We start from the raw sequence: 19,725 nt of genomic DNA, 5'->3' as shown, positions 1-19,725 counted from the left end.
TCACTTGATAATATTATTGCATCTTAGTGTCCATTGCAGGCTTGTCCCCAACCAGCCACTTGCTAGCTTGCTTTCTAGTTTGGCCAGCTAGCTTAGTCGGGAGGGAGATTTTTGCATTTCGTGCATTCAGAGATGCCACTGCTTCTTTCTCTGCCTCTACTTACGGCAGCTGCCTTCATTCAATTGGCCAAGCTGAGGAATTACTGAACAGGTTGGCCAGATTGAAATGCAGGCACCATGATGCATACCTAAATGCACAACTTTCTGAGGAGGAGGAGGAATAAACGTTTATTGTGCACACCACGATGTGCTCAGCCTCCCAAGTCCAGGAGGCCGCGAGTCCGAGCTGCGTCCAGAGCTCGTTGCACCAGGGCTTGCTGTCGCTCTGGTGCTGAGCTGGTCAGCTCGGACTCCCACTGCTCAGGGTTGGGGGATGGGATGGGGTTAGGGTGGTGAGGACAAGAGAAAACAAGGTGGTAAGTCATGAGAGGTATGTGACAGTGCGGGCAGTTGTAGGGGAAAAGGGACGGTGAGATGTGGTGTAGGATGGGGTGATTATAGAAGGTTTCAGTTTGCAGGCGGCGATAAAGGGTGGCGTGGTGTGTTGGGAGGGAGAGGTGGGGCGGGGGGTATATTCTTCGTGTGTGCCTGTAGTGGGACAGTATGGCACTGAAGGTGGAATCAAGGGCAGGGAGACACATGTCGCCTTGTACAAGCCTTGCTCACCAGCCGTATCACTTATGGGACCCCCTTCGTCAATCTGAAACCCCAAGAGACTAACAAGTTGGACGCCCTCATAAGAAAGACGTACAAATCAGTCCTCAGCCTGCCTACTTACACCGCGAACGACCGTCTCATGAAATTTGGCCTCCACAACACCCTGAATGAACTCATCGAAGCCCAGCACGTGTCTCAGCTGCAAAGACTTGCCCTCACCCCCACAGGCCGTCAGGTTCTTCATAATATAGGCCGAACCCCGCCCCCTGCTCGTCTTAACCCACAGCGCATCCCCCTTTCCATTCGGCAACAACTCAGAACAGCGCCCATACCCAGGCACATGCACCCCATTTACAACCGTGCGCGAAGAGAAGCTCGAGTACGCCACCTCGAGAAGCGTTACGGCAATGACCCGCAGACCCGTTACACGGATGTTGCGCATCCCTCCCCCAATTCTCCGGCTACGCTTGTCACCCTGGACACTTCTGGCAACACCCTTACTGCAGCAACTTACCGAAATATGCCTACACCCGAAGCCGAAGCCCTGGCCATCGCCCATGCCATTACTACACACCGAAATCAGCCTTATCTCACCATCATTAGCGATTCACAGCAAGCCTGCCGCCTTTACCAGGCCGGTCTCGCCCCACAGCAAGCCTTACCCATGCTACGCTGCCTACCTCCGGACCTAGAAGTGACCATTGTATGGACTCCTGGCCATGCCGGCCTGGTTGGGAATGAAGCGGCTCATGCCGCAGCCCGCGATCTGCACTTCCGGGCACTCCCAACTTCAAGGACCGACACTGGGTGCTACCCTCCCACCACTGAAGACACAACTTTCTGAGAATTTTTTTTTCACATGGGCAAAATAAAGGCACAGTCTATTTACAAAACTTAAATTCATTCATTATACCTGATAGGTACACTGAAACCGTGCCATTATTTTATGATCCACAAACTGGAAAAATTCTTGCGTTTGGGGTAACTTATTTCTGTGTTCATATTTCAGCTGGCCTGGCTAATTTAAAGGCTAGCAAGCCACTTGCTTGTTCTTCAGCATGTCATGTACGGTAGCAGCACACTTTTTAACCCACTGCCTTTGCCTAATAAAGGCAGACAATGGGGATCCAACTGCACTAGGCATAACAGGAACTTTCAGTGTGTGAGTCAAACTGTGTAAATCTGAGAATGCGTAGCACAGGCTCAATGAGAAGCAAATGCTGCAGCCTAAGATTTCGGTGTCAGACTGGCTGCAGGAATGGCTTTATGCACAGCCTTTTCGTGCAGCAGCTGTTTTATCGTATTATGGGGCACTTAGCCAGGTTCATGCAACTGGTATTGCATGTCAAAGCTTGCTACATGGAAATTATCACCCACAAATTTGTTAAAACAAGTTAGTGATGTTTGAAATGGCTTCATGCTTAGTAAAGACAAAAGGAAAAAATTGTGGCCACCTTGACTCCAATGTAATGCAGGGCATTCTTGGTTTGGTGCTGCAATGCATTGGGTTGACGACCAAGGTGAGCGCTGATTGTTTACAGATGCATTGTTTGGGACCTCGTGTAGTGTCTGTTAAAGGGACCACACGAGGTCCCAAACAATGCATCGGTGTAGTGCTTCTCAAAGCAGCAGTCTGCCGCCATGTGGCCTTGAGTTGCCGCTCTGGACATGGCCACTCGCTGCTGGCCGCTAACCCCATGACACTGCTCCTGAATGGCATCCCATTCTTGCGCCCTTTGGGTCACTCTGCATGTGGTGTGCTGCATTCATTCTTGCGTGGCAGTGCAAACCTTCTGTATCTTGGAAACCTAACATCGGCCAGCCTTGGCGCGCTTACATTTTGGCTTCTCCAACTCCACCTGGGCGAGCTGCTGCTTCCAGCAGGACATTTTAGTGGAAATCAATCTCCTAGGGAAACGTGGTGATGCTAGCCAGCTCTACACCACTCTGGTTTTGGTGGGAAAAGTGCTGGTTCTTATGCCGCTGGTGACATCGCCACATCATGTGCTCAGGGTGGAGTTGGCACATCCTCCGTTTCCAATGCACATGTGACACACACTGGGCTGCCCAGTGTGCGTCAATGCTGACATCAGTGGTCACCTAACAGCAAGCTTTGGTGCTCCTTTCACTGCTGTCTTGCAAAAACAGTTAGAAACACTAGAACACCGTTAAGTCACCAGGAGTGCTTTACAATAAAATTGCGGCAGAACCCATCCTTAAGGAGGTGGTTATCTATATAAAGGCAACTAGCATCGTATTCGTTGTAATGGGTATGTAGCGGGTGATGCTCCTCCCACTCGGCCATCGGAGGTGGCTACCAATCAACCTCTACTGGTCAAGTAGGCGTTACGAATATCTGCTACTAGCTGAGAGTTGTATCGCGTTCACACTGTGCATTAATTTCAATAGATGTGCTGGGGTATGCGCTTGCAATGCATTATCACTTGTGTGAAGGATTTGTAGTAGCAAAGGGAATTCACTTCACCTTGTTCCCCTCCCACCACTCCCTCCATCCATCATCTCCTTTGCTCTTTTATATACCCATTCCGAGCGGAACAGGCTAGCCAGGGACATATGTACTGCAACCTGGGTAAATTAGGCCAGGAATGCTAAACGTATTAATAAAGATGTGTAGAGATGTATTACACAACTACGTCATCCCCATCCAGCACTGTTTCACGACACCGTCGATGGCCTGGCGACGTTCAACACCAGCACCTGTCATTCCTCTCGATGCCTGCCAGTCGTGTCTGCAGGCAGTGTCTGAATTGGTAGTGCTCCTGTCTCTAGTGGTCAGGAGAACGTGTTACTGGACACGTTGGTTTAGGTCTAAGAGCATACTGAGTAGTGCAAATAACACACAAGGAAGAGGACACGGTCTGGCGCTACACTTCCAACACTTTTGGAAGTGTAGTGCCTGTCCATGTCCTCTTTCTTGTGTGTTGTTTATTTGCACTACTCGGTATGTTCTTACCTTTAGTGGTCAAGATGTGGGTTTGATTCCCCCCAATAACTCTGCTCAAATTTTTCTTCTGTCTCCTTCCTTTGCTGCTTTGTGAAAACACTTACTAGTAGTAGTGAAGCCGTGAAGAATGCTTTGCGTTAAAATTGCTGCCATAAACCTCCAAAGTGGCACAATGGGTTTCCAGGCAGCAGCAAGCAATCCGTGCATACACCTCATCTTGTACAGTGTTTCCATGTTCAGAAAACCTGTACGGTGGCACGCTTTCAAGCCACAAAGGCACGTGAGAAAAATGAGCTATGTACCACATTTGCACACCTCATTGATTTTGCAACTGTTCTAGCATTCACGAGCAAGGCTTTAGCTTCACCTTGCAGCTAAGTATAATGCCGACTGTTAAGTCCGGCATCCGGGACGGCTTCATTCGTGGTGTACGGCATTTGCATGCATCAATGCATCAATTTGCTAATGTCCCAATTTGGTATTCTCCAGTCTAGGTACATACTGCAGTGTAGAACATACACACAGGGATATTGGCTACACTTTTTTAAGCAATAATTTTACGAGATGCTGAATGCAACAGCTCCAGGGTTGCCACCTGCCCAGTTTTTGACTAGCCCGGCCAGTTTTTTAGACAGCGGGCCAGTTGCCAGTCCGTATTTAAAACCGGACGTCATTTGCCGGTTTTCCGGCCATTGTGCCGCGATTATTTTTTTTTTTGCGCTTTATAAGTGACAATTCAGCGAATACGACAATAAATATGTGTCGACAAGCTGCCGAAAGACATGCAAGCAGAAAAATACGCAGGCGAGCGGGCTGGGCGACCAAGGGGAGTACAGAGCTTTTAATGGACAGTGTTTTCGGTTACTTCCCAATGCACCCCACTAAGAGGAATAACCAAAATCTCATCACGTTCAGTATGCATGTTATGTTGATTCCTCTCTAGGAAAACGCAGCCATAATTAAAGGAGCACTGACACGAAAATTTTGTGTTACACTTTTATTGCTTTTATCGATGCTTAATGGTCTGGCGAACCTGAAACAGCACTTCAAATACTTCAGCGCGCGATAGTTAATTACATTGAACGGCCTGAAAATCGTTTGTTTCAAACTCCCGCGCTTTCATCCCGAATGGTGCATATGACAGCCTCCCGGTTTGACCTCACCGCTTTGTGCGGACGTCACCGGCGCCCGCTTGAGAGGGTGTTGCGCCCGCTCGCCGCTCGTGGGGCCGCGCGCGTGAAGTGACGTCACGAGTTTTTGACGAGCGCTGTCGCGTCACTTCTTTTTCCTCTCCTGGAGTGATGTCACGCTGATGTCCATTTGCTGAGTGCCGCTCCGCGCGCTGCTCCGTCGGCGCGATAAATGCGATCCAATTGAACTATGTTCTTCGCGTCGCAGGCCGCTCATATTTCAGCCAGGGTATTGTGTTGAGTGAAGGAAGCGAACTGTGCAATAATATTAACGCCGAAAATTGGTGTCAGTGCTCCTTTAAAGTTGCATGAAAAAAAAAAAGAAAACATGGCATGTCTCTATAAACAAGTATTTAGCCTTGGATATACCCCCTCCCTCAAGGGCCGTTTTTTTTTTCCCGGGGGAAGATTGCAACCCTAAGCTGTTCTCTCGGGTGTTCATCCCTCGAATGTACCCACGGCAACACACAAACAAAAGGGATTAGACAAGGCTTAATGAATGGTTGATCACATGAGTTTAATTACAAAAAATAAATTAATCGCTTCCAATCCTCCCAATCACTACCTTCAGCTGCCCAGTTCACCACTTCAGCGAAGAACACTGGCATGGGCACTTTTGTACTATTCGCTGGGGACGGCTTATTTGCCAAAATCGTAGTCGGCTATGTATTCGTGGGCATTGGGGATCAGGTCCGTGTAGGTGAGAAATTTGTACACTTTCACAGGCACGGGCAGGCTCTTGAGGTGCTTGAGCCTCTGCCTGCCGACTGTCCGCCGTATGGCAACCCTGCAGATGGACTGCAGCGACCTGGGCTTATCTGCAAAGTGGAGAGATTTGTCAGGGCTAGAAAAGGCTGCTCTCACACACACAGGTTACATATGCAAGAACAATTTACTCCACTGCCTCGAGGCAACCAACAACTAAGCCTTCGAACAATTCCAACACAGCTAAACGCTCCCCATTTATTTTACAAAGCATATCCCTGTACTCATTGGCTGTGTGCGAACAACTTGGCTGGACCCACAAAAAATGCCATTCCAGGTCGGGCAATACAGATAAACATGGGAGCAAAGAAGGGTGATTGATTTGTGCAAATGGTATTAAGACAACTTGAAATAATAAAGCAGCACAAAGGCTTACTGTTTGTTTAAGGATTTTTCTTCTTCCAGTTTCCCAGAGGTAAGAATGGCTGTAAATTTGTATCTGAAGGACAGACTGATGGCCTGCCGTAATACAGGCAGCAAAACAAAAATTTTATTTTGCATTCTCTTGTTCACCATATTAGGGAAGGCTGGAAATTTCTGTAATGCTGCGCCATCACCTGACCACCCTTAATCCAAAGTCCCATACCTCGATACATTGACTCACATGTACTATCACTTCAGTATGCATGCACCTCAGGTCGAACAAATCGGCACTGGTTGTCCTTTGTTAGCGCTTTGACTATTTTCACAAACTGCTCAGCTTTGTTCATTCCGTTAGCAGTCTTGCCACGAGACCAGTACGTGCAATTCCGCTCTGTTCATCTCACATGCCCGCTGTATCAACTCGTTCTGAGCACCAAGTGGGCTAGATTTTGGTGTACAGCTCAAATGCACACACGCACCTTTGCACTTGTGACTGTAGGTTGTACATGGTCAAACAAGGAGGGCAAAGGTGAAGATGAGGGGGCTTTAATGTAGGGTCGACACTCGGCATTATCCCCCCAAAGCAGGATTCGTTGCTTGCCTGCTGTCTACGCACTGTCCATGCCTGACATTGCTGGCATCGGCGGCTTGCAGCCACATTATGGCAACTGCAAATACTGTCTCCTTGTCTAACACAGCCACAAAAGGGCCAATGTATTTGTTTTTACAAACATCAATATAAAAGTAATGCATATTAGCAGAATATACTAGAAATCAAGACACTCAAGGAGACCATGAAGGCAAAATACAACTTTGTCCAATTCGAAAGAAAAATCGTTCGGTTGACTGGTTGTGGAGTTTAACGCGCCAAAGCGGCACCTAGGCTACGAGGCGCGCCATAGTGGAGGTGCTTTGGATTAATTTTGACCACCCAGGGACCCTTAATGTGCGCTGGAATCTCGACACGCGGGCATTTTCGCTTTTCACCTCCATCAGAAAAGTTTTACTGCATGCAGTATTAAAATTCTGCATGAACGAGTAGCCTCTTGTGCAGCGCTCCACTCGTCGACAGAGGAGCAAAGCGCCGAGCAAGGCAGGGAGAGACGCACCGAGGAGCTGCTGGAAGAGCTTCTTGCAGGGGCCGTCTTGGGGCAGCTCGGTGGCCAGCTGGCCTCGTATGTCTCGCTGCCACAGGTGGCCACCAAACTCCATCAGGAGGATGGCGAACCGACTGGGGCACCGGTGCTTCACCAGCACGTGGGGCAGGGACACCTGGGACGCGCATTGAAAGTCACCTCTCGAACTCGCATTCACTACAATACCACTGGCACTGAAGAACTTGAGCACCAGCACGTGTAACGGTTTTAACTGGAAGATGTGCTGGGTGAATGTTTATTCGACCAAAGGCTGCGAGGAACTTTTACGACAGCTGCATTCAGCTGGAACCCAATTTTAATGCCACAGCATTTTTTTAGCTACCTTGAGAGTTTACTGCATAATGTACGGATGCAAAAAATGTTTTTTTTTTTAAGTTGTGCTGCTTTTTTCCCCCCTGAATTTGTATGAATGCTGTTTCTTTCCTTTTAAGAATTTTGCTCCACTTCGAGACTTCCCATATTCACCGGGGCAATAAATGTGTTACAGTATGTAGTTTGTTATAATCATTACATCATTTGTTTGTCCTTAAAGGGGGGAGGGGAAGCGAGCAAAGAATACAAATAACACCTTGGTGCAAGAATACAAATAATAAGCATATAAAACATAACATCTGGCTTTGGAAAAATAAAGACAATTGTCGCTTTTGAGATTACTAGTTGGTTGTGGTTATTTACTAAAATAGCCGGATAGTATATCCCAAATTTTGTTAGGATTTATTCCAATACCAATCCAATTAATTCTGGTAAGTCGTTTCATTTAATAACGGTGCCCCGCAAAAAAATAATTGTTAAATGCACAAGTCGATCCACGCAAGCACTGGATACTGGGGGAATCAAAGAGGCGACGTGATGTGTGGTTGGGTGGGAGTAATAGAGAACCGCACCAATTGGGAAAATTTTAATACAACTCATCAATAAAAATACCTGCAGACGAGCAATCTTGCGTCGAATTGCAAAAGGCTGTAGTAGGAGAAATGATATCGCCACGAGAGTTACAGGTGAGAAAGCCAGAGCAGCTTCTAATCCTGTTTTTCAAGCACTGCAAGCCGGTGTCTTTGCTCAACACGGGTAGAGTTTGCAAAGTTACCTCAAGCTCCCCTGGCACTCTGGCTGCATGTGTCAGGGACAGCGCTGGGGGAAACGCACCTGAGCATGCACTAGTGCCGGCACAGAGACGGGGCAGAAACGCAGGTCTGGCTCAGCACCGTTCAGGAGCAAGGTGCTGTAGCTGAGAAAATGCTGGTAGATGGCACTGATGTGGAGAGGGAGACCAGGCACACAGCCCAGGAGCCGCTGCTCAGACTCGGTCTCAGCGCCGGCCGCCAACAGAAGCTGCGAGAGGGCACGGAAGGGCATGCAGCTCTTTCGGAAGACTCATTTACGAGTGTTTGAAGTGTGTGGAAGAGGGTAGAGACAACCTTGCTCCCTTTTCCTTCCAACAGACGGGCCCTCAAGGCAAGTAAGGTTTGGCTGAACTTTGAAGGTCCATGCATAAGCTAGGAGCATGAATGTTTTGTGGTAGGATATCGTGAAATGCATATGGCTTATTGATGATTCATTTGCTCGATCATTTATAATTTTATACACTGGTAAAAAAAAAACATCATGCGTGCAGTGATGTGTCGTTACATACCTTTGGTTCTACAAAATACCAGGAAGTTTAGCCATTACACGTACGTGTTTGAAGAAGAAGATGAAATAGTGTGACAAAATGAAAAGCGGTATTATGAATGCACTTCAAAGAAATCTGCGACACAGGGGATGGGTGAATCTAGACTTAAAATGGATAGAAATTCCCAGACTAATGAATTATCACACGAAAGAGTCGTTTGCACGGGCTCTTGTGCGTTACCTTAATGCCTTCCACATATCCCATCTGTGCAGCTATGTAGAGTGGTGTGCTTCGATTTCCCGAGTCGCCATTGGGGTTGGCGCCAGCTTCTAACAGCGCGCGGGCGCATTCCGTGTGCTGCTTCTGGATGGCAATCAGGAGCGGCGTTTGCGCCTTGATGTCGGCCAAGTCCACCGCCGCATTCTGCTTCAAGAGGTAGCGGACGCAGTTGCTGTGGCCACCTGCGATCCGACCCGATGAAAAATAGCAAAAACACGCAACCAGAAACTTCGATCGTCAGTACCGAATCGTATTTCCCGTGAAAACATACTTCACGGTACACTGGTCGAATACCGGCGAACGCAGTCGGCACAAATTGCATTCGGTGCTGATCGCAAGCACCCTCACGTAGACAAAATTTGCTTGTATTCGGCGCACATAAAACGCACCAATTTTAGTTCGGTGCATCAGTTGGCACAAAAATAACGTAGGTTTATGAAGGCGAGTTCATTGATTGGCCGGCTCCTTAATAGTTTCGCTTCATCATGCGTGGAACTACTGCTACTACACATATCCCTAGAAAGCACAGAGCAAGTATTTAATTGCACCGATTTTATCAGCGATCGAAAAAACCTTGGAGTTAATAATCAGGTACGCTGAAGGATCGTTATCAGGCAGGCTTGCACTAGTTGTGCTCCATTCCGCGCTTGGAATACTCACGTGTCACTGCTAACCGCAGAGGTGTAGCGCCGAAAGGTCGAACTCTCCGATTTATTTCCGAGGGGCAGGACTTGAGCAGCTCCTTGAGTTTGCTGACGGATCCTTCGTAGGCTGCGGCATGGATGCGGGTGTCTCCGTCTTGGCTGTCGATAATAAACTCCGATATGTCGCTCATGAAATCCCGCTCCCTTTTTCGAAAGTGGAACAACCAAGTACGGGCAGAGCGGATAACATAACCCGCGCGTCTTCTTGAATGGAAGTGGCGGAACCTTGCGGCATTGGTGCAAAAAGAAATTGAAACCGAAAACCAGGAAACCTGATTGAGGCATTGCGGTTTGTACAAAAACCTTGTAAAAAACAAATATAAACTTCTATGGCGTTTTTTCTTGCAGAAAAGAGGCTGCGTATGATTTGTAGAGCATACTTTTAGGAGTTTGTTTTTTTGGTTGTTTTCTTTGCGAGTTTTGAGCTGAATCGGATAGAATCGGCACCACCTGGTCGCAGCTCCATCCGTAGCCAGTGCCACATGCACGTCAAACATGGCGCGACATTTTAACTCATGAATGATGCTTTAAATTAACCATCTAGAAAACAAAACTATTTGTTCCTTCATGGAATTAAAACTGTTAGCATTGTTCTGTGTTCGCACTCCGGGTTGCGCACACTCGCGTTTCAAACCCTCTTCCCATCTGACACCGGCAAGGTATTCAGTCCTGCATGACTTCCACTCTACTTTCTCTTTTACAGCGAAAAGCTATGAATAGCATCAGTAGTGCCTTGCAAGGGGCCTACACAAATGGCTATAGCGAGGAGCGGGACCAGGCGCGAGTACTAATGCAGAAGCATTTTTTGGCTACTTCCTTTCGAAATCTGTCCGTCCATCCGCGTACAGGGGGGATTAAAAGAAATGCGAACAACGGAGCGCACAGCCTCCGATACATGCTGCACCGTCTGGCTGCAAAGTCAGTAAACTACGCGCAGACGCACTTTTGCGAAGTCGTTTGAGAGTGTGGCCTACGTTTACGGGAAATGCTTGATCAGAAGGGGCGCCAGTCGTTTATTTTGAGACGCCTTTTCACGCAGCATCGCCACTGAGCAAGATGGTCGTTGAAGGGCATCATGCTAGCTGCAATCAGCCTGCTGTGCGCTTGGCCCCCGAATAGATAACAGGATGCTCAGTGGCGGCAGAGCATAAAAAAGACGTCTCAAAATAAATGATCGGCGTCGCTTTTTTATCAAGCCTTACCCCTAACAGTAGGCCACAATCTCAAACGCTCTGAAAAAACTACGCATGCGCGCGGTTTACTGACTGTGCAGCCAGACGGTGCGGCATGCATCGGAGGATGTGTGCTCCGTTCGCATTTCTTTTAATCCCCCCTGTACGTTGCGCTCCGATGTGTTGGTGAGAGTACCGATCGAGTTTTATGCGTATGATTGTGACTGTCGTAAGCCATTTGACTATGTTCTGTGGTTTATGAGTGTTGTGCTTTAATGGGGGTCATATGAGGATGTATGACATTTACGTTATGATTACCCCTGTGTTTATGACGTCGAGGTCACGGAGCTCGCAAATGATTCACAGAGATGAGTGGCTGACGTGGCTGTGCAGAGATGAGTGGCTGAAAAAATGCTCTGGCACACCAACCAACAATTCTCACGGCTAGTTCCTGAAGGTGCCGTCAAAAGTAATCGGAATATAATGTTGTAAATTTACAAGAATTTCTTCTCCTGGAAACTGCCTGGCTGCACTGGTGTGGGTTTAAAGGAGCCCTGCCTGATAGAAAAAGTTTCCTGTAAACCGGTAATGGCAGTCATAAAGCGAGCAAGACAAATATTTTGTGATATTCACCAATCCCTGTTCCATTTGCTCATGACGCCTCCTGTACATCATGGTATCATTTTCCCCTGACGTTATCTGCAATACGAGACACTTAAAGGGGCTGTGAGGACAAAATACAACCCCGTCCAATTTAAAAGAACTAGCTTTCGGTAACTCGCTTATTCTAACTCGCTTATTTGTAACTCGCCCTATTCTAGCCAGAAATTATGCTTTCGTTTTTTAACTGAAAAAATGCGAGCAATATTGAAGAAACTCAAATCTCGCGCTGCAGCGACACAGTAGAGGCCAGCAATGAAAACGTAGTAATCGGTGTGTTAACTTTCCAGTGATACGATCAAACGGAACTGGAGGCCCACCACAATCGCGCAGTCATGTTTATTGCTGGTGCTTTTGGTCGGCGGCCGCCAATCGCACAAAAAAGATTCTGTGAAGTCCTGAGACTTTGCCAGACAGCAACTGGGCAGTCGCCACTGCTTCATCTGTTTTCCTTCATAATTCCATTATTTGTTTGAACTTCGCTATAAAAGTGGTATCCGTGTTATCAGACAAAGTAATTGAACAAACCGTATTTTGCCTTGGCTTTCCCAAGACATAAGCTCTTCCGGCGGCAGCCAGCCAAATGTTCGTTGGTCTAGTGCATGTTCATTGCATGCACAATAAACCGCAAAGAACAGAGTATGTGCGCATTTCTTTCTCTGTAAAGTGGATGTACAGCAAGGGAAGTGAATTAAGGAAACTCCACCCACGATAGCCCCTCTTTCCTTCAGACCACTCTCAGCTTTATCTGCGCACAAGTATACACATGTTGAAGACAGATCCCCATTTTATATGACACACAAATTTAATTGACATGAGTAAGCATTATGAATCAGGGTTGTTTATTTTATTAGGCACATTAAAAATTTGCCCGTGAAAGACTAGAAATGCACATTGTAGTTCACATAAATGTGCACAGTGCCTCCGAATTTGCACTTTCTCTGAAACGCTTTTTTTTAACAGGCGTGACAACACTGGCCATAATTATACATTCAAGGTTAATCAGCTTTCGGAGCCTCGTTCTTGCGCCTTTTGCTGCTTCCGCGAAATGTAGAAAACGTCAGCGTAGGTCGACCCATCACACTCAGCTCGTGCTCTTCAGGCTTGAACTTAATCTTCGAAGCTTGCATCCGACTGGCAGGCAGAGTTGTGTAGTCGGGAGAGGCTGATATGGCAAAGGAAAGAAGAGAAGACTTTACTGAATAATAGACTCCACTCCAAGTTGCGGCCTGCACCCATTTACCCCCCAATCTGTCAAAAATCAGCCAGAAACAGCTGTGCTATGTACCTACTACGTTCATGACGTTACGAACTTTCTCAACGGTGGTCACTAGAAGGGCCAAAGTGGAAGAACATAGTGCTGATGCAATTACGTATATTGATGCAAGCAACAAGTGGTTTCTTCTCAACAACAGTGCAATCAGTGAGCTTGTTTCAGTGAATTTGCAACAGCAAGAACTTTTATTTAGGCCATTGATAAGTGGCTGTCTGGGATAGGCAGAACACTTCAAAGTACAGTCTTCGTGACATGTTTGCAGCCCCTGGAACTTCCCGTTATTGCTGATAAAATTTACTGCAGCCACTGAGATACAATCAACGGGGTTGAAGGAACTACTGTCCTCCAGTGTTACTAGGGTTGCCGACAGCCACAGCAAGCTAACAGCAAAATTTTCAAGATTTTACTTCCACTGAAGTTGGACTCCTTGGGCTACAAAGTTTTGACAAAAACTGTACGTGGCAGCAGGTGCTTAGGTGCAAAGCAAGCAGAGATAGACATCAACACTTTGCTGGGGGTCATGCATTGCTATCAACTTCAATAGTCCAACACCAAAGTAATGCAAATACCACATGGAGCACTAGTTCATAGTTATGGTGTTATTAATGTGAGAACACACCACAACCACTGAGAAGCACTTAAATCTCAAGGCCTGATCCATGCCTGTAGATTCATGCACAAATGAAGAAGATTGATGGTAGGATTCCTAACACAATGCGCTAGAGGTATTGACTGAAGCCCCTCTGTGCAGTATGGAGAGTGAAGTCGAGAGCATTATGATACTGCTCTCGGATTTAGTACAATAAGATTCCAAGATACTTGAGAATATTCCTTCGGGCGGTGTGGGGAGTGCTTTGGGGGCGTTGCCATGTGATTGAGAAGAGTGGAAGAAAATCCATCAAAGCACGGACGTACGCTGTGGCGAATTTGCGACTTACGGGGAGGCCCACCCTCGGAGCTGGTGACTCCATTGACGGGCGGCCATGAAGGATCGTTTGCCAGGTCACGTTCCATCTTCTCGTACGCATGGCGAGGCCCCCTCCATTTGTGCAACACCGGCATCACGTAGTTAAATAAGAACTGCTGAACGAAGAACACCTGGAAGAAATGAGAAGACATGCCGCTGGAGTTCTGCGATTCGCAACGCTGCACTGGTTTCTTTGATGCATGTTGTCAAAACCAATATCTTAGCAGTCTACCTCATAAAAGAACGGCAGCAGCATACGAGTTGTCAGTTTTTGTGTTGCCTCTCATCTCCGGTACGGCTTAGCATTCAGTGCGTGCACGTACAAACTGGCATACAATTAGCATAGTAGTGCATCTGCGCTTTCCTGAAGGGTCACAAAAGACGTGTCAAAAAACAAGGTGGTCCCTATGTCAGCACTGAAAAGGCAAATTTCAATGGCAGCAGTTGTTTAACTGTTTAACAAGCCCAGAAATTCCCGCAAGTGTTAAAACGGCCGGTACTGCAGCCCCTGTTGATTGTAGGGTTTAACGCGCCAACACAACGCAGGCGATGAGACGCGCCGTAGTGGAGGGCTCCGGATTAATTTTGACCACCTGGGTATCTTTAACGTGCGCCAAAATCTCGAACGCATGGGCGTTTTTGCTTTTCGCCTCCATCAGAAAAGCAACCGCCGCGGCCGGGAATCGAACCCACATCCTCGTGCTCAGCAGCACAACGCCTTGGCCACTCAGCCACCGCGGCAGGTACCGCAGCCCCTGTTGGGTTTGCCACACTGCGACTCATGACATCACAAATCATGAAAGGTGAAATTGACCGGCTTAACTTGATTAAAAGCTGCCATGTAGGCAACCTCAAGTGACCAGGCCGAAACTGGGTGATATGGTCATCCAATTAACCCAAACCACGTGGTGAAAAAGAGAACACAAAGAAGTGATATTTGAGACAAAAAGGTCGAGCTCACCTCCCATAAGTATGAACAAACGAAATCCAGTAAGGATAGGACAAAGAGAAATGCATGAAATTCAAACTGCGGAGCTTCCTTGAACTGTAAGAAACAAGAAAAAGAACATGTAATTAACATCTTTATTACAGGCCTCAGCAGCATGCTACGTTTCATAGACGTAACATATATGCTTATGCTGTTAAAATTCTACTCAAACTAAATGTCAACAACGTGTGGCAAGGAGTGCAACAGTTCCCTGTAGCTTTATGCGCTTCCATTAATGCAAACTGCGCATGGAATTCTCTGGTATATAAAAAGGGCCTTCAGGAAAAACACTAGTCAAAACTTTCTTTCAGCTTATTAAAAATGGTCTGCACCAACACAAAGCAAAACTGATTCGGTCAAGCTCGTTTCCTTTTTTTTTATTTCAATTAAACTACTCCATATTCAGCCATATATAGGCCAAACCCTCTTTTCAAAATGAGGAAATAGAAAAAGGAAGGCTGACCTAAACAAGGGTCAATTTATGGTGAGGTACAATTCTGAAAATACAAACTCTTTTTGTTTCAACACATAGGAGAGATCTGGGCTAGTTACTCTGAACCCATAACTGTGGTGTGAAGCACAATGAAATGAAGGAACGACTATTTGTACCAAAAAACACATAAACATGACCAACTACTACTGGCGACAATGATGAGACATGCGCTTTGGACAACGACGGCTGATAAACGCCTTGTCTTGAAATGATCTCATTTCTCTGTCTGCATGTCAATGGCAAGTCAACATATACCGTATTTACCCGATTCTAACGCGCACCTTTTTTCCGCAAAAATAGGCCGATAAATTGCATGCGCGTTAGAATCGGATACGAAACCTAAACTGCCGAAACAGCTGAAATTTCGTTCCACCCATCGGCATTGCCATCTCAAGATGGCACCAAAGCTTTTAGCAACCATTTTTCGGATCTAGGTGCCTAGGCTTTTGTTTCAGCGTTTACACAAATCGTCAAATTATTCCACTTGCGTGCTTGATAACAGTAATTGGCAGCAGCGGCAACGAAGGTGCGCCGCTTCCACGGCTTCCGAGCGGCTCCCACGCATTCTCAACGAGCGGTTGGTTGAAGCGTATGCCTCTGGAGAAGCTCGCGGGATGGGCATGCGAGGCGTGGGCCACGATCCCATCGAACATGGTTGAACGTTCGTTCAGAAGTGTGGCATCGCGAACGCGCTTGACGGCACCAATGACGAGATGTTGCGGTCAGCAGAAGGTGACAAGGAGCTCTCGGAGAGCGACGAGGAGTGAGAGGAGTGAGATACTTCGGGAATACATCGCCCGTTTCTCTCGCATTCGTTTTTCTTGCTCACAAAGTTCCTTGCGCGTTACAAACGGAGGTGAAAGTTTTTTCTGTTTTTTGCCTGGAAAATCGGGTGCGCGTTAGAATCGGGGGCGCGTTGGAATCGGGTAATTACGGTATTTCGATCAAATTATATGAGGGCAAATACCGTAAAATACTAACAGGCTGCCAAGATGGTCACAACGCTTACTCACATTGATATAATTCCGTATGAACTCCGCCGGGTACAGTATGATATAGGAAACGACAATGAATTCCACAATGACGACTGCCAAGTACGCCTCTGAAAACAAAGCAACATTTGCCGGTTAACACCTCACCGATCTGCACTGTGCAGGGTTTTTAAACAATGACTTGCGTACTGTTTGACACGATGCTTTTCCTGAAGGGAGGTCCAGGTGAGAAGATAACTGCTGCAATCACGTAGGACATGCAGTTCACACTAAGAACTGCTGTTGCCACAAAGGACGGCGGAGGCGTGTGCACAAGGTTTCTGTCAAACACAAAGGGAACATACCTGCAAGCAAGGAAGCATTTCACCGTGACATCTGTGTCCTTTAATACACCAAGGAATGCGTGTACTTGTGATGCTTATAATTTAAATTTAATAGTTCAAATGTCTCTGTCTTGACAGAATTCTGTAGCATGTTGCAACTGACACAATAACAGCTAATACATATATATAGTAGTGCATGAGCTTTGAACCTCTAACTGTGAGTTATACCCATATAAAATACAATTTCCTGGCTACACTGCAGCACTACATTAAGTAATCATTGATAACAAAAAGAAGGACGCTTGCCTAAGCAACTGGCCTGCTAAAGCTAAAACCTTGAGCATGCATTTTATTGGTTGTAGAGAAAACAGAGCTATGTAGAGAAAACAGATCTCAGGCAAAATGCCAATTTTTTTTGCAGTTCTTACTGTGCCTATATAAATTGACCACATAAAGTAGGTGGCACTGCAGCACTTTAACCAGGCTTTAATTGTAGATTTGAATGCCTATTTGACATTCGTGCCTTCATCATCACCATCACCAGCCTATCTACGCCCACTGCAGGGCAAAGGCCTCTCCCATTATTCTCCAATTACCCCGGTCCTGTGCTAACTGTGACCAATTTATCCCCGCAAACTTCTTGATCTCATCTGCCCATCTAACTTTCTGCCGCCCCCTGCAACGCTTGCCTTCTCTAGGGATCCACTCTGTTACCCTTAATGACCAACGGTTATCTTGCCTTCGCATTACATGCCCTGCCCACGTCCATTTCTTCTTCTTAATTTCTACTAATATGTCCTTAACATGCGTTTGTTCCCTGACCCACTCCGCTCTCTTCTTGTCCCTTAACGTTACACCCTATCATCTTCCATTCCATTGCGCGCTGAGTCGTCCTCAATTTATGTTGAACCCTCTTAGTTAGCCTCCAAGTTTCTGCCCCGTAGGTGAGTAGCGGTAAGGTGCAGCTGTCATACACTTTCTTCTTAAGGGACAATGGTAGGCTGCCATTCATTATATGAGAATGCCTGCCGAATGTACTCCACCCCATTCTTATCCTTCGAATTATTTCTGCCTCGTGGTTGGGATCCGGGGTCACAACTTGGCCTAAGTAGATATATTCGCTTACTACTTCCACGGCCTCGCCACCTATCTCAAACCGCTGTCCTGTCCCGAGGTTATTGATCATTACTTTAGGTTTCTGCATATTAATTTTCAGGCCCACGGTTCTATTCTGTTTGTCCAGTGCGGTAAGCATGCTTTGCAATTCCTCCCCCGAGTTACTTAACAAGGCAACGTCATCAGCAAATCTGAGGTTACTCAGGTATTCTCCATTAACCCTTACTCCCACCTGTTCCCAATCCAATGTTCTGAATACTTCCTGTAAACATGCTGTGAATAACATTGGGGAGATTGTGTCTCCTTGTCTTACGCCCTTCCTTATAGGTGTTTTACTGCTCTCCTTATAGAGGACGATGGTAGCTGTGGACCCATTGTAGATATCCTCTAGTATTCTTACATAATGCTCATCTACACCCTGGTTCCGTAATGCCTGAATGACTGATGAGGTTTCGACCGAGTCAAATGCTTTCTCATAATCTATGAAGGCTATATATAGGGGTTTAGTATACTCAGCACACTTCTCTATCACCTGATTGATCGTGTGAATATGGTCCATTGTTGAATAGCCTTTATGGAACCCTGCTTGTTCTTTAGGTAGACTGAAATCTAAGGTTGCAGAAATTCTGTTAGCGATTACCTCGGTAAGTACCTTGTAGACGACTGACAGTAAGCTGATCGGCCTGTAATTTTTCAAGTCCTTCATGTCACCTTTCTTATGGATTAGGATAATGTTCACGTTCTTCCAAGATTCCGGTACACTTGCGGTCATTAGGCATTGCGTATACAGGTTTGCCAGTTTTTCAAGTGCAATTTCTCCGCCATCCTTCAAGAGGTCTGCTGTTATCTGATCCTCACCAGGTGCTTTGCCTCCTTTCATTTCTTTCAAAGCCTTTTTTACTTCTTCGGTCGTTACTGGTGGGATGTCTATCTCCTCTGAACTACTTTCTCATTCGGCATTATCCTGGATGTCCCGGCTACTGTACAGATCCTTATAGAACTCGTGCCTTATATTAACATAAAGGGCCTAAAAATTCAGTGCCCCTTCATCATTCACTTCACACCATTATTTTCTGGCAGTGCTATTTGTTTCAACAAACTTGATGAAAGTATTGTGGTTGCACATGGTATAAGATGAGGTGCAAAATATTTACTGGGATTTCGAAGGTACTTTACTCTGGAAAAAAAAAAGGCCAATAGAGCCCTACGCTGCTACTAAGAAATCTAAATTCATTCCTTATGACTTGAAATTGAGTTCTGAGTCTGCTCAAAACAGAGCGTCGTATCAGACTGTAGGAACGCTTTAACACCATTCACACAATACGGCTATATTTTGGCGCATCAAGGGCCACAAGACAAGCTTGTGCAAAAGACGTCCACCTTCTGCACTTACCATTGCTGTTGGATGCAAAAGACATAGGCTATGGAGTGAAAGGCAGTCTGTATAACAATAAAAGAAAATATGGAGAAGATGGACAGGACATCTGAGATGCTTTTAGCGGGAGCTGTCCTGGAGAGTACTGGGAATGGACCGGTTGTTCCAACTAAGGAGGAAAAAGAAAAGAACTGCAGTGAGTCCAGTTGCTATATACTGCGCTTTCAGGTGTGCCACCAGCTTCACACTGTACTCACAAATCATTGGAGGAAGAAGGCTGATGAAGATATCGATGAACACATACGCCCCTTCAGATGGCTTTTGTCCATCCTGTTAAGAAAACAAAGATTTGAAATAAGCTGTCATTTTTATTCCCTTTCTAGTATTGTCGCAAGTCACTGCTGAGTGTCTGCCCTAGTTTTTCAGTCAGTGGACGTGGCAGTTGCTTAATAAATGCATGGCTACAAAATCTAGCTGTTCATGCTCACACTTGACACATGCTTGAGAGCAACTACAGGTGCTCAAGCCCATGTCTAGAGACAGCAGCCATGCGCTTTATGGCCCCATCAATAGACCGCCCCTCAGGCCAGACCCAATGATCCAGCAGTGCC

The 19,725-nt window shown here is 46.4% G+C and overlaps 2 protein-coding genes across 3 annotated transcripts in view; both read right to left on the bottom strand.

Annotated features, from left to right (window-relative positions):
* Nucleotides 1–5,370: 5,370 nt before the first annotated feature.
* On the bottom strand, nucleotides 5,371–9,983 carry LOC144178797 (ankyrin repeat and SOCS box protein 1-like). The gene is made up of 5 exons (XM_077706915.1): nucleotides 9,709–9,983; nucleotides 9,010–9,230; nucleotides 8,304–8,489; nucleotides 7,110–7,272; nucleotides 5,371–5,690 (listed from the first exon to the last, which is right to left on the bottom strand). The coding sequence occupies exons 1-5, from the start codon at nucleotides 9,881–9,883 to the stop codon at nucleotides 5,512–5,514; spliced, it is 924 nt and encodes a 307-aa protein (XP_077563041.1). The 5' UTR covers nucleotides 9,884–9,983; the 3' UTR covers nucleotides 5,371–5,511.
* Nucleotides 9,984–12,403: 2,420 nt separating this feature from the next.
* Nucleotides 12,404–19,725, bottom strand: part of LOC144178794 (polyamine-transporting ATPase 13A3-like) — a 31,856-nt gene continuing 24,534 nt past the window's right edge. For both annotated transcript variants that reach the window (XM_077706909.1, XM_077706908.1), the window contains 7 exons: nucleotides 19,372–19,444; nucleotides 19,133–19,283; nucleotides 16,490–16,644; nucleotides 16,322–16,410; nucleotides 14,789–14,872; nucleotides 13,799–13,958; nucleotides 12,404–12,749 (listed from right to left, as the gene is read on the bottom strand). In XM_077706909.1, coding sequence (XP_077563035.1) covers nucleotides 12,583–12,749; nucleotides 13,799–13,958; nucleotides 14,789–14,872; nucleotides 16,322–16,410; nucleotides 16,490–16,644; nucleotides 19,133–19,283; nucleotides 19,372–19,444 — 879 coding nt within the window. In that variant the 3' untranslated portion in view covers nucleotides 12,404–12,582. The remainder of the gene's footprint in view (nucleotides 12,750–13,798; nucleotides 13,959–14,788; nucleotides 14,873–16,321; nucleotides 16,411–16,489; nucleotides 16,645–19,132; nucleotides 19,284–19,371; nucleotides 19,445–19,725) is intronic.

Source organism: Haemaphysalis longicornis, unplaced genomic scaffold, assembly GCF_048455015.1.
Source record: "Haemaphysalis longicornis isolate Haplotype H1 unplaced genomic scaffold, Haemaphysalis longicornis Haplotype H1 scaffold_4, whole genome shotgun sequence".
Lineage (NCBI taxonomy): Eukaryota > Metazoa > Arthropoda > Arachnida > Ixodida > Ixodidae > Haemaphysalis > Haemaphysalis longicornis.
This window is presented reverse-complemented; position numbering and strand designations above follow the sequence as displayed.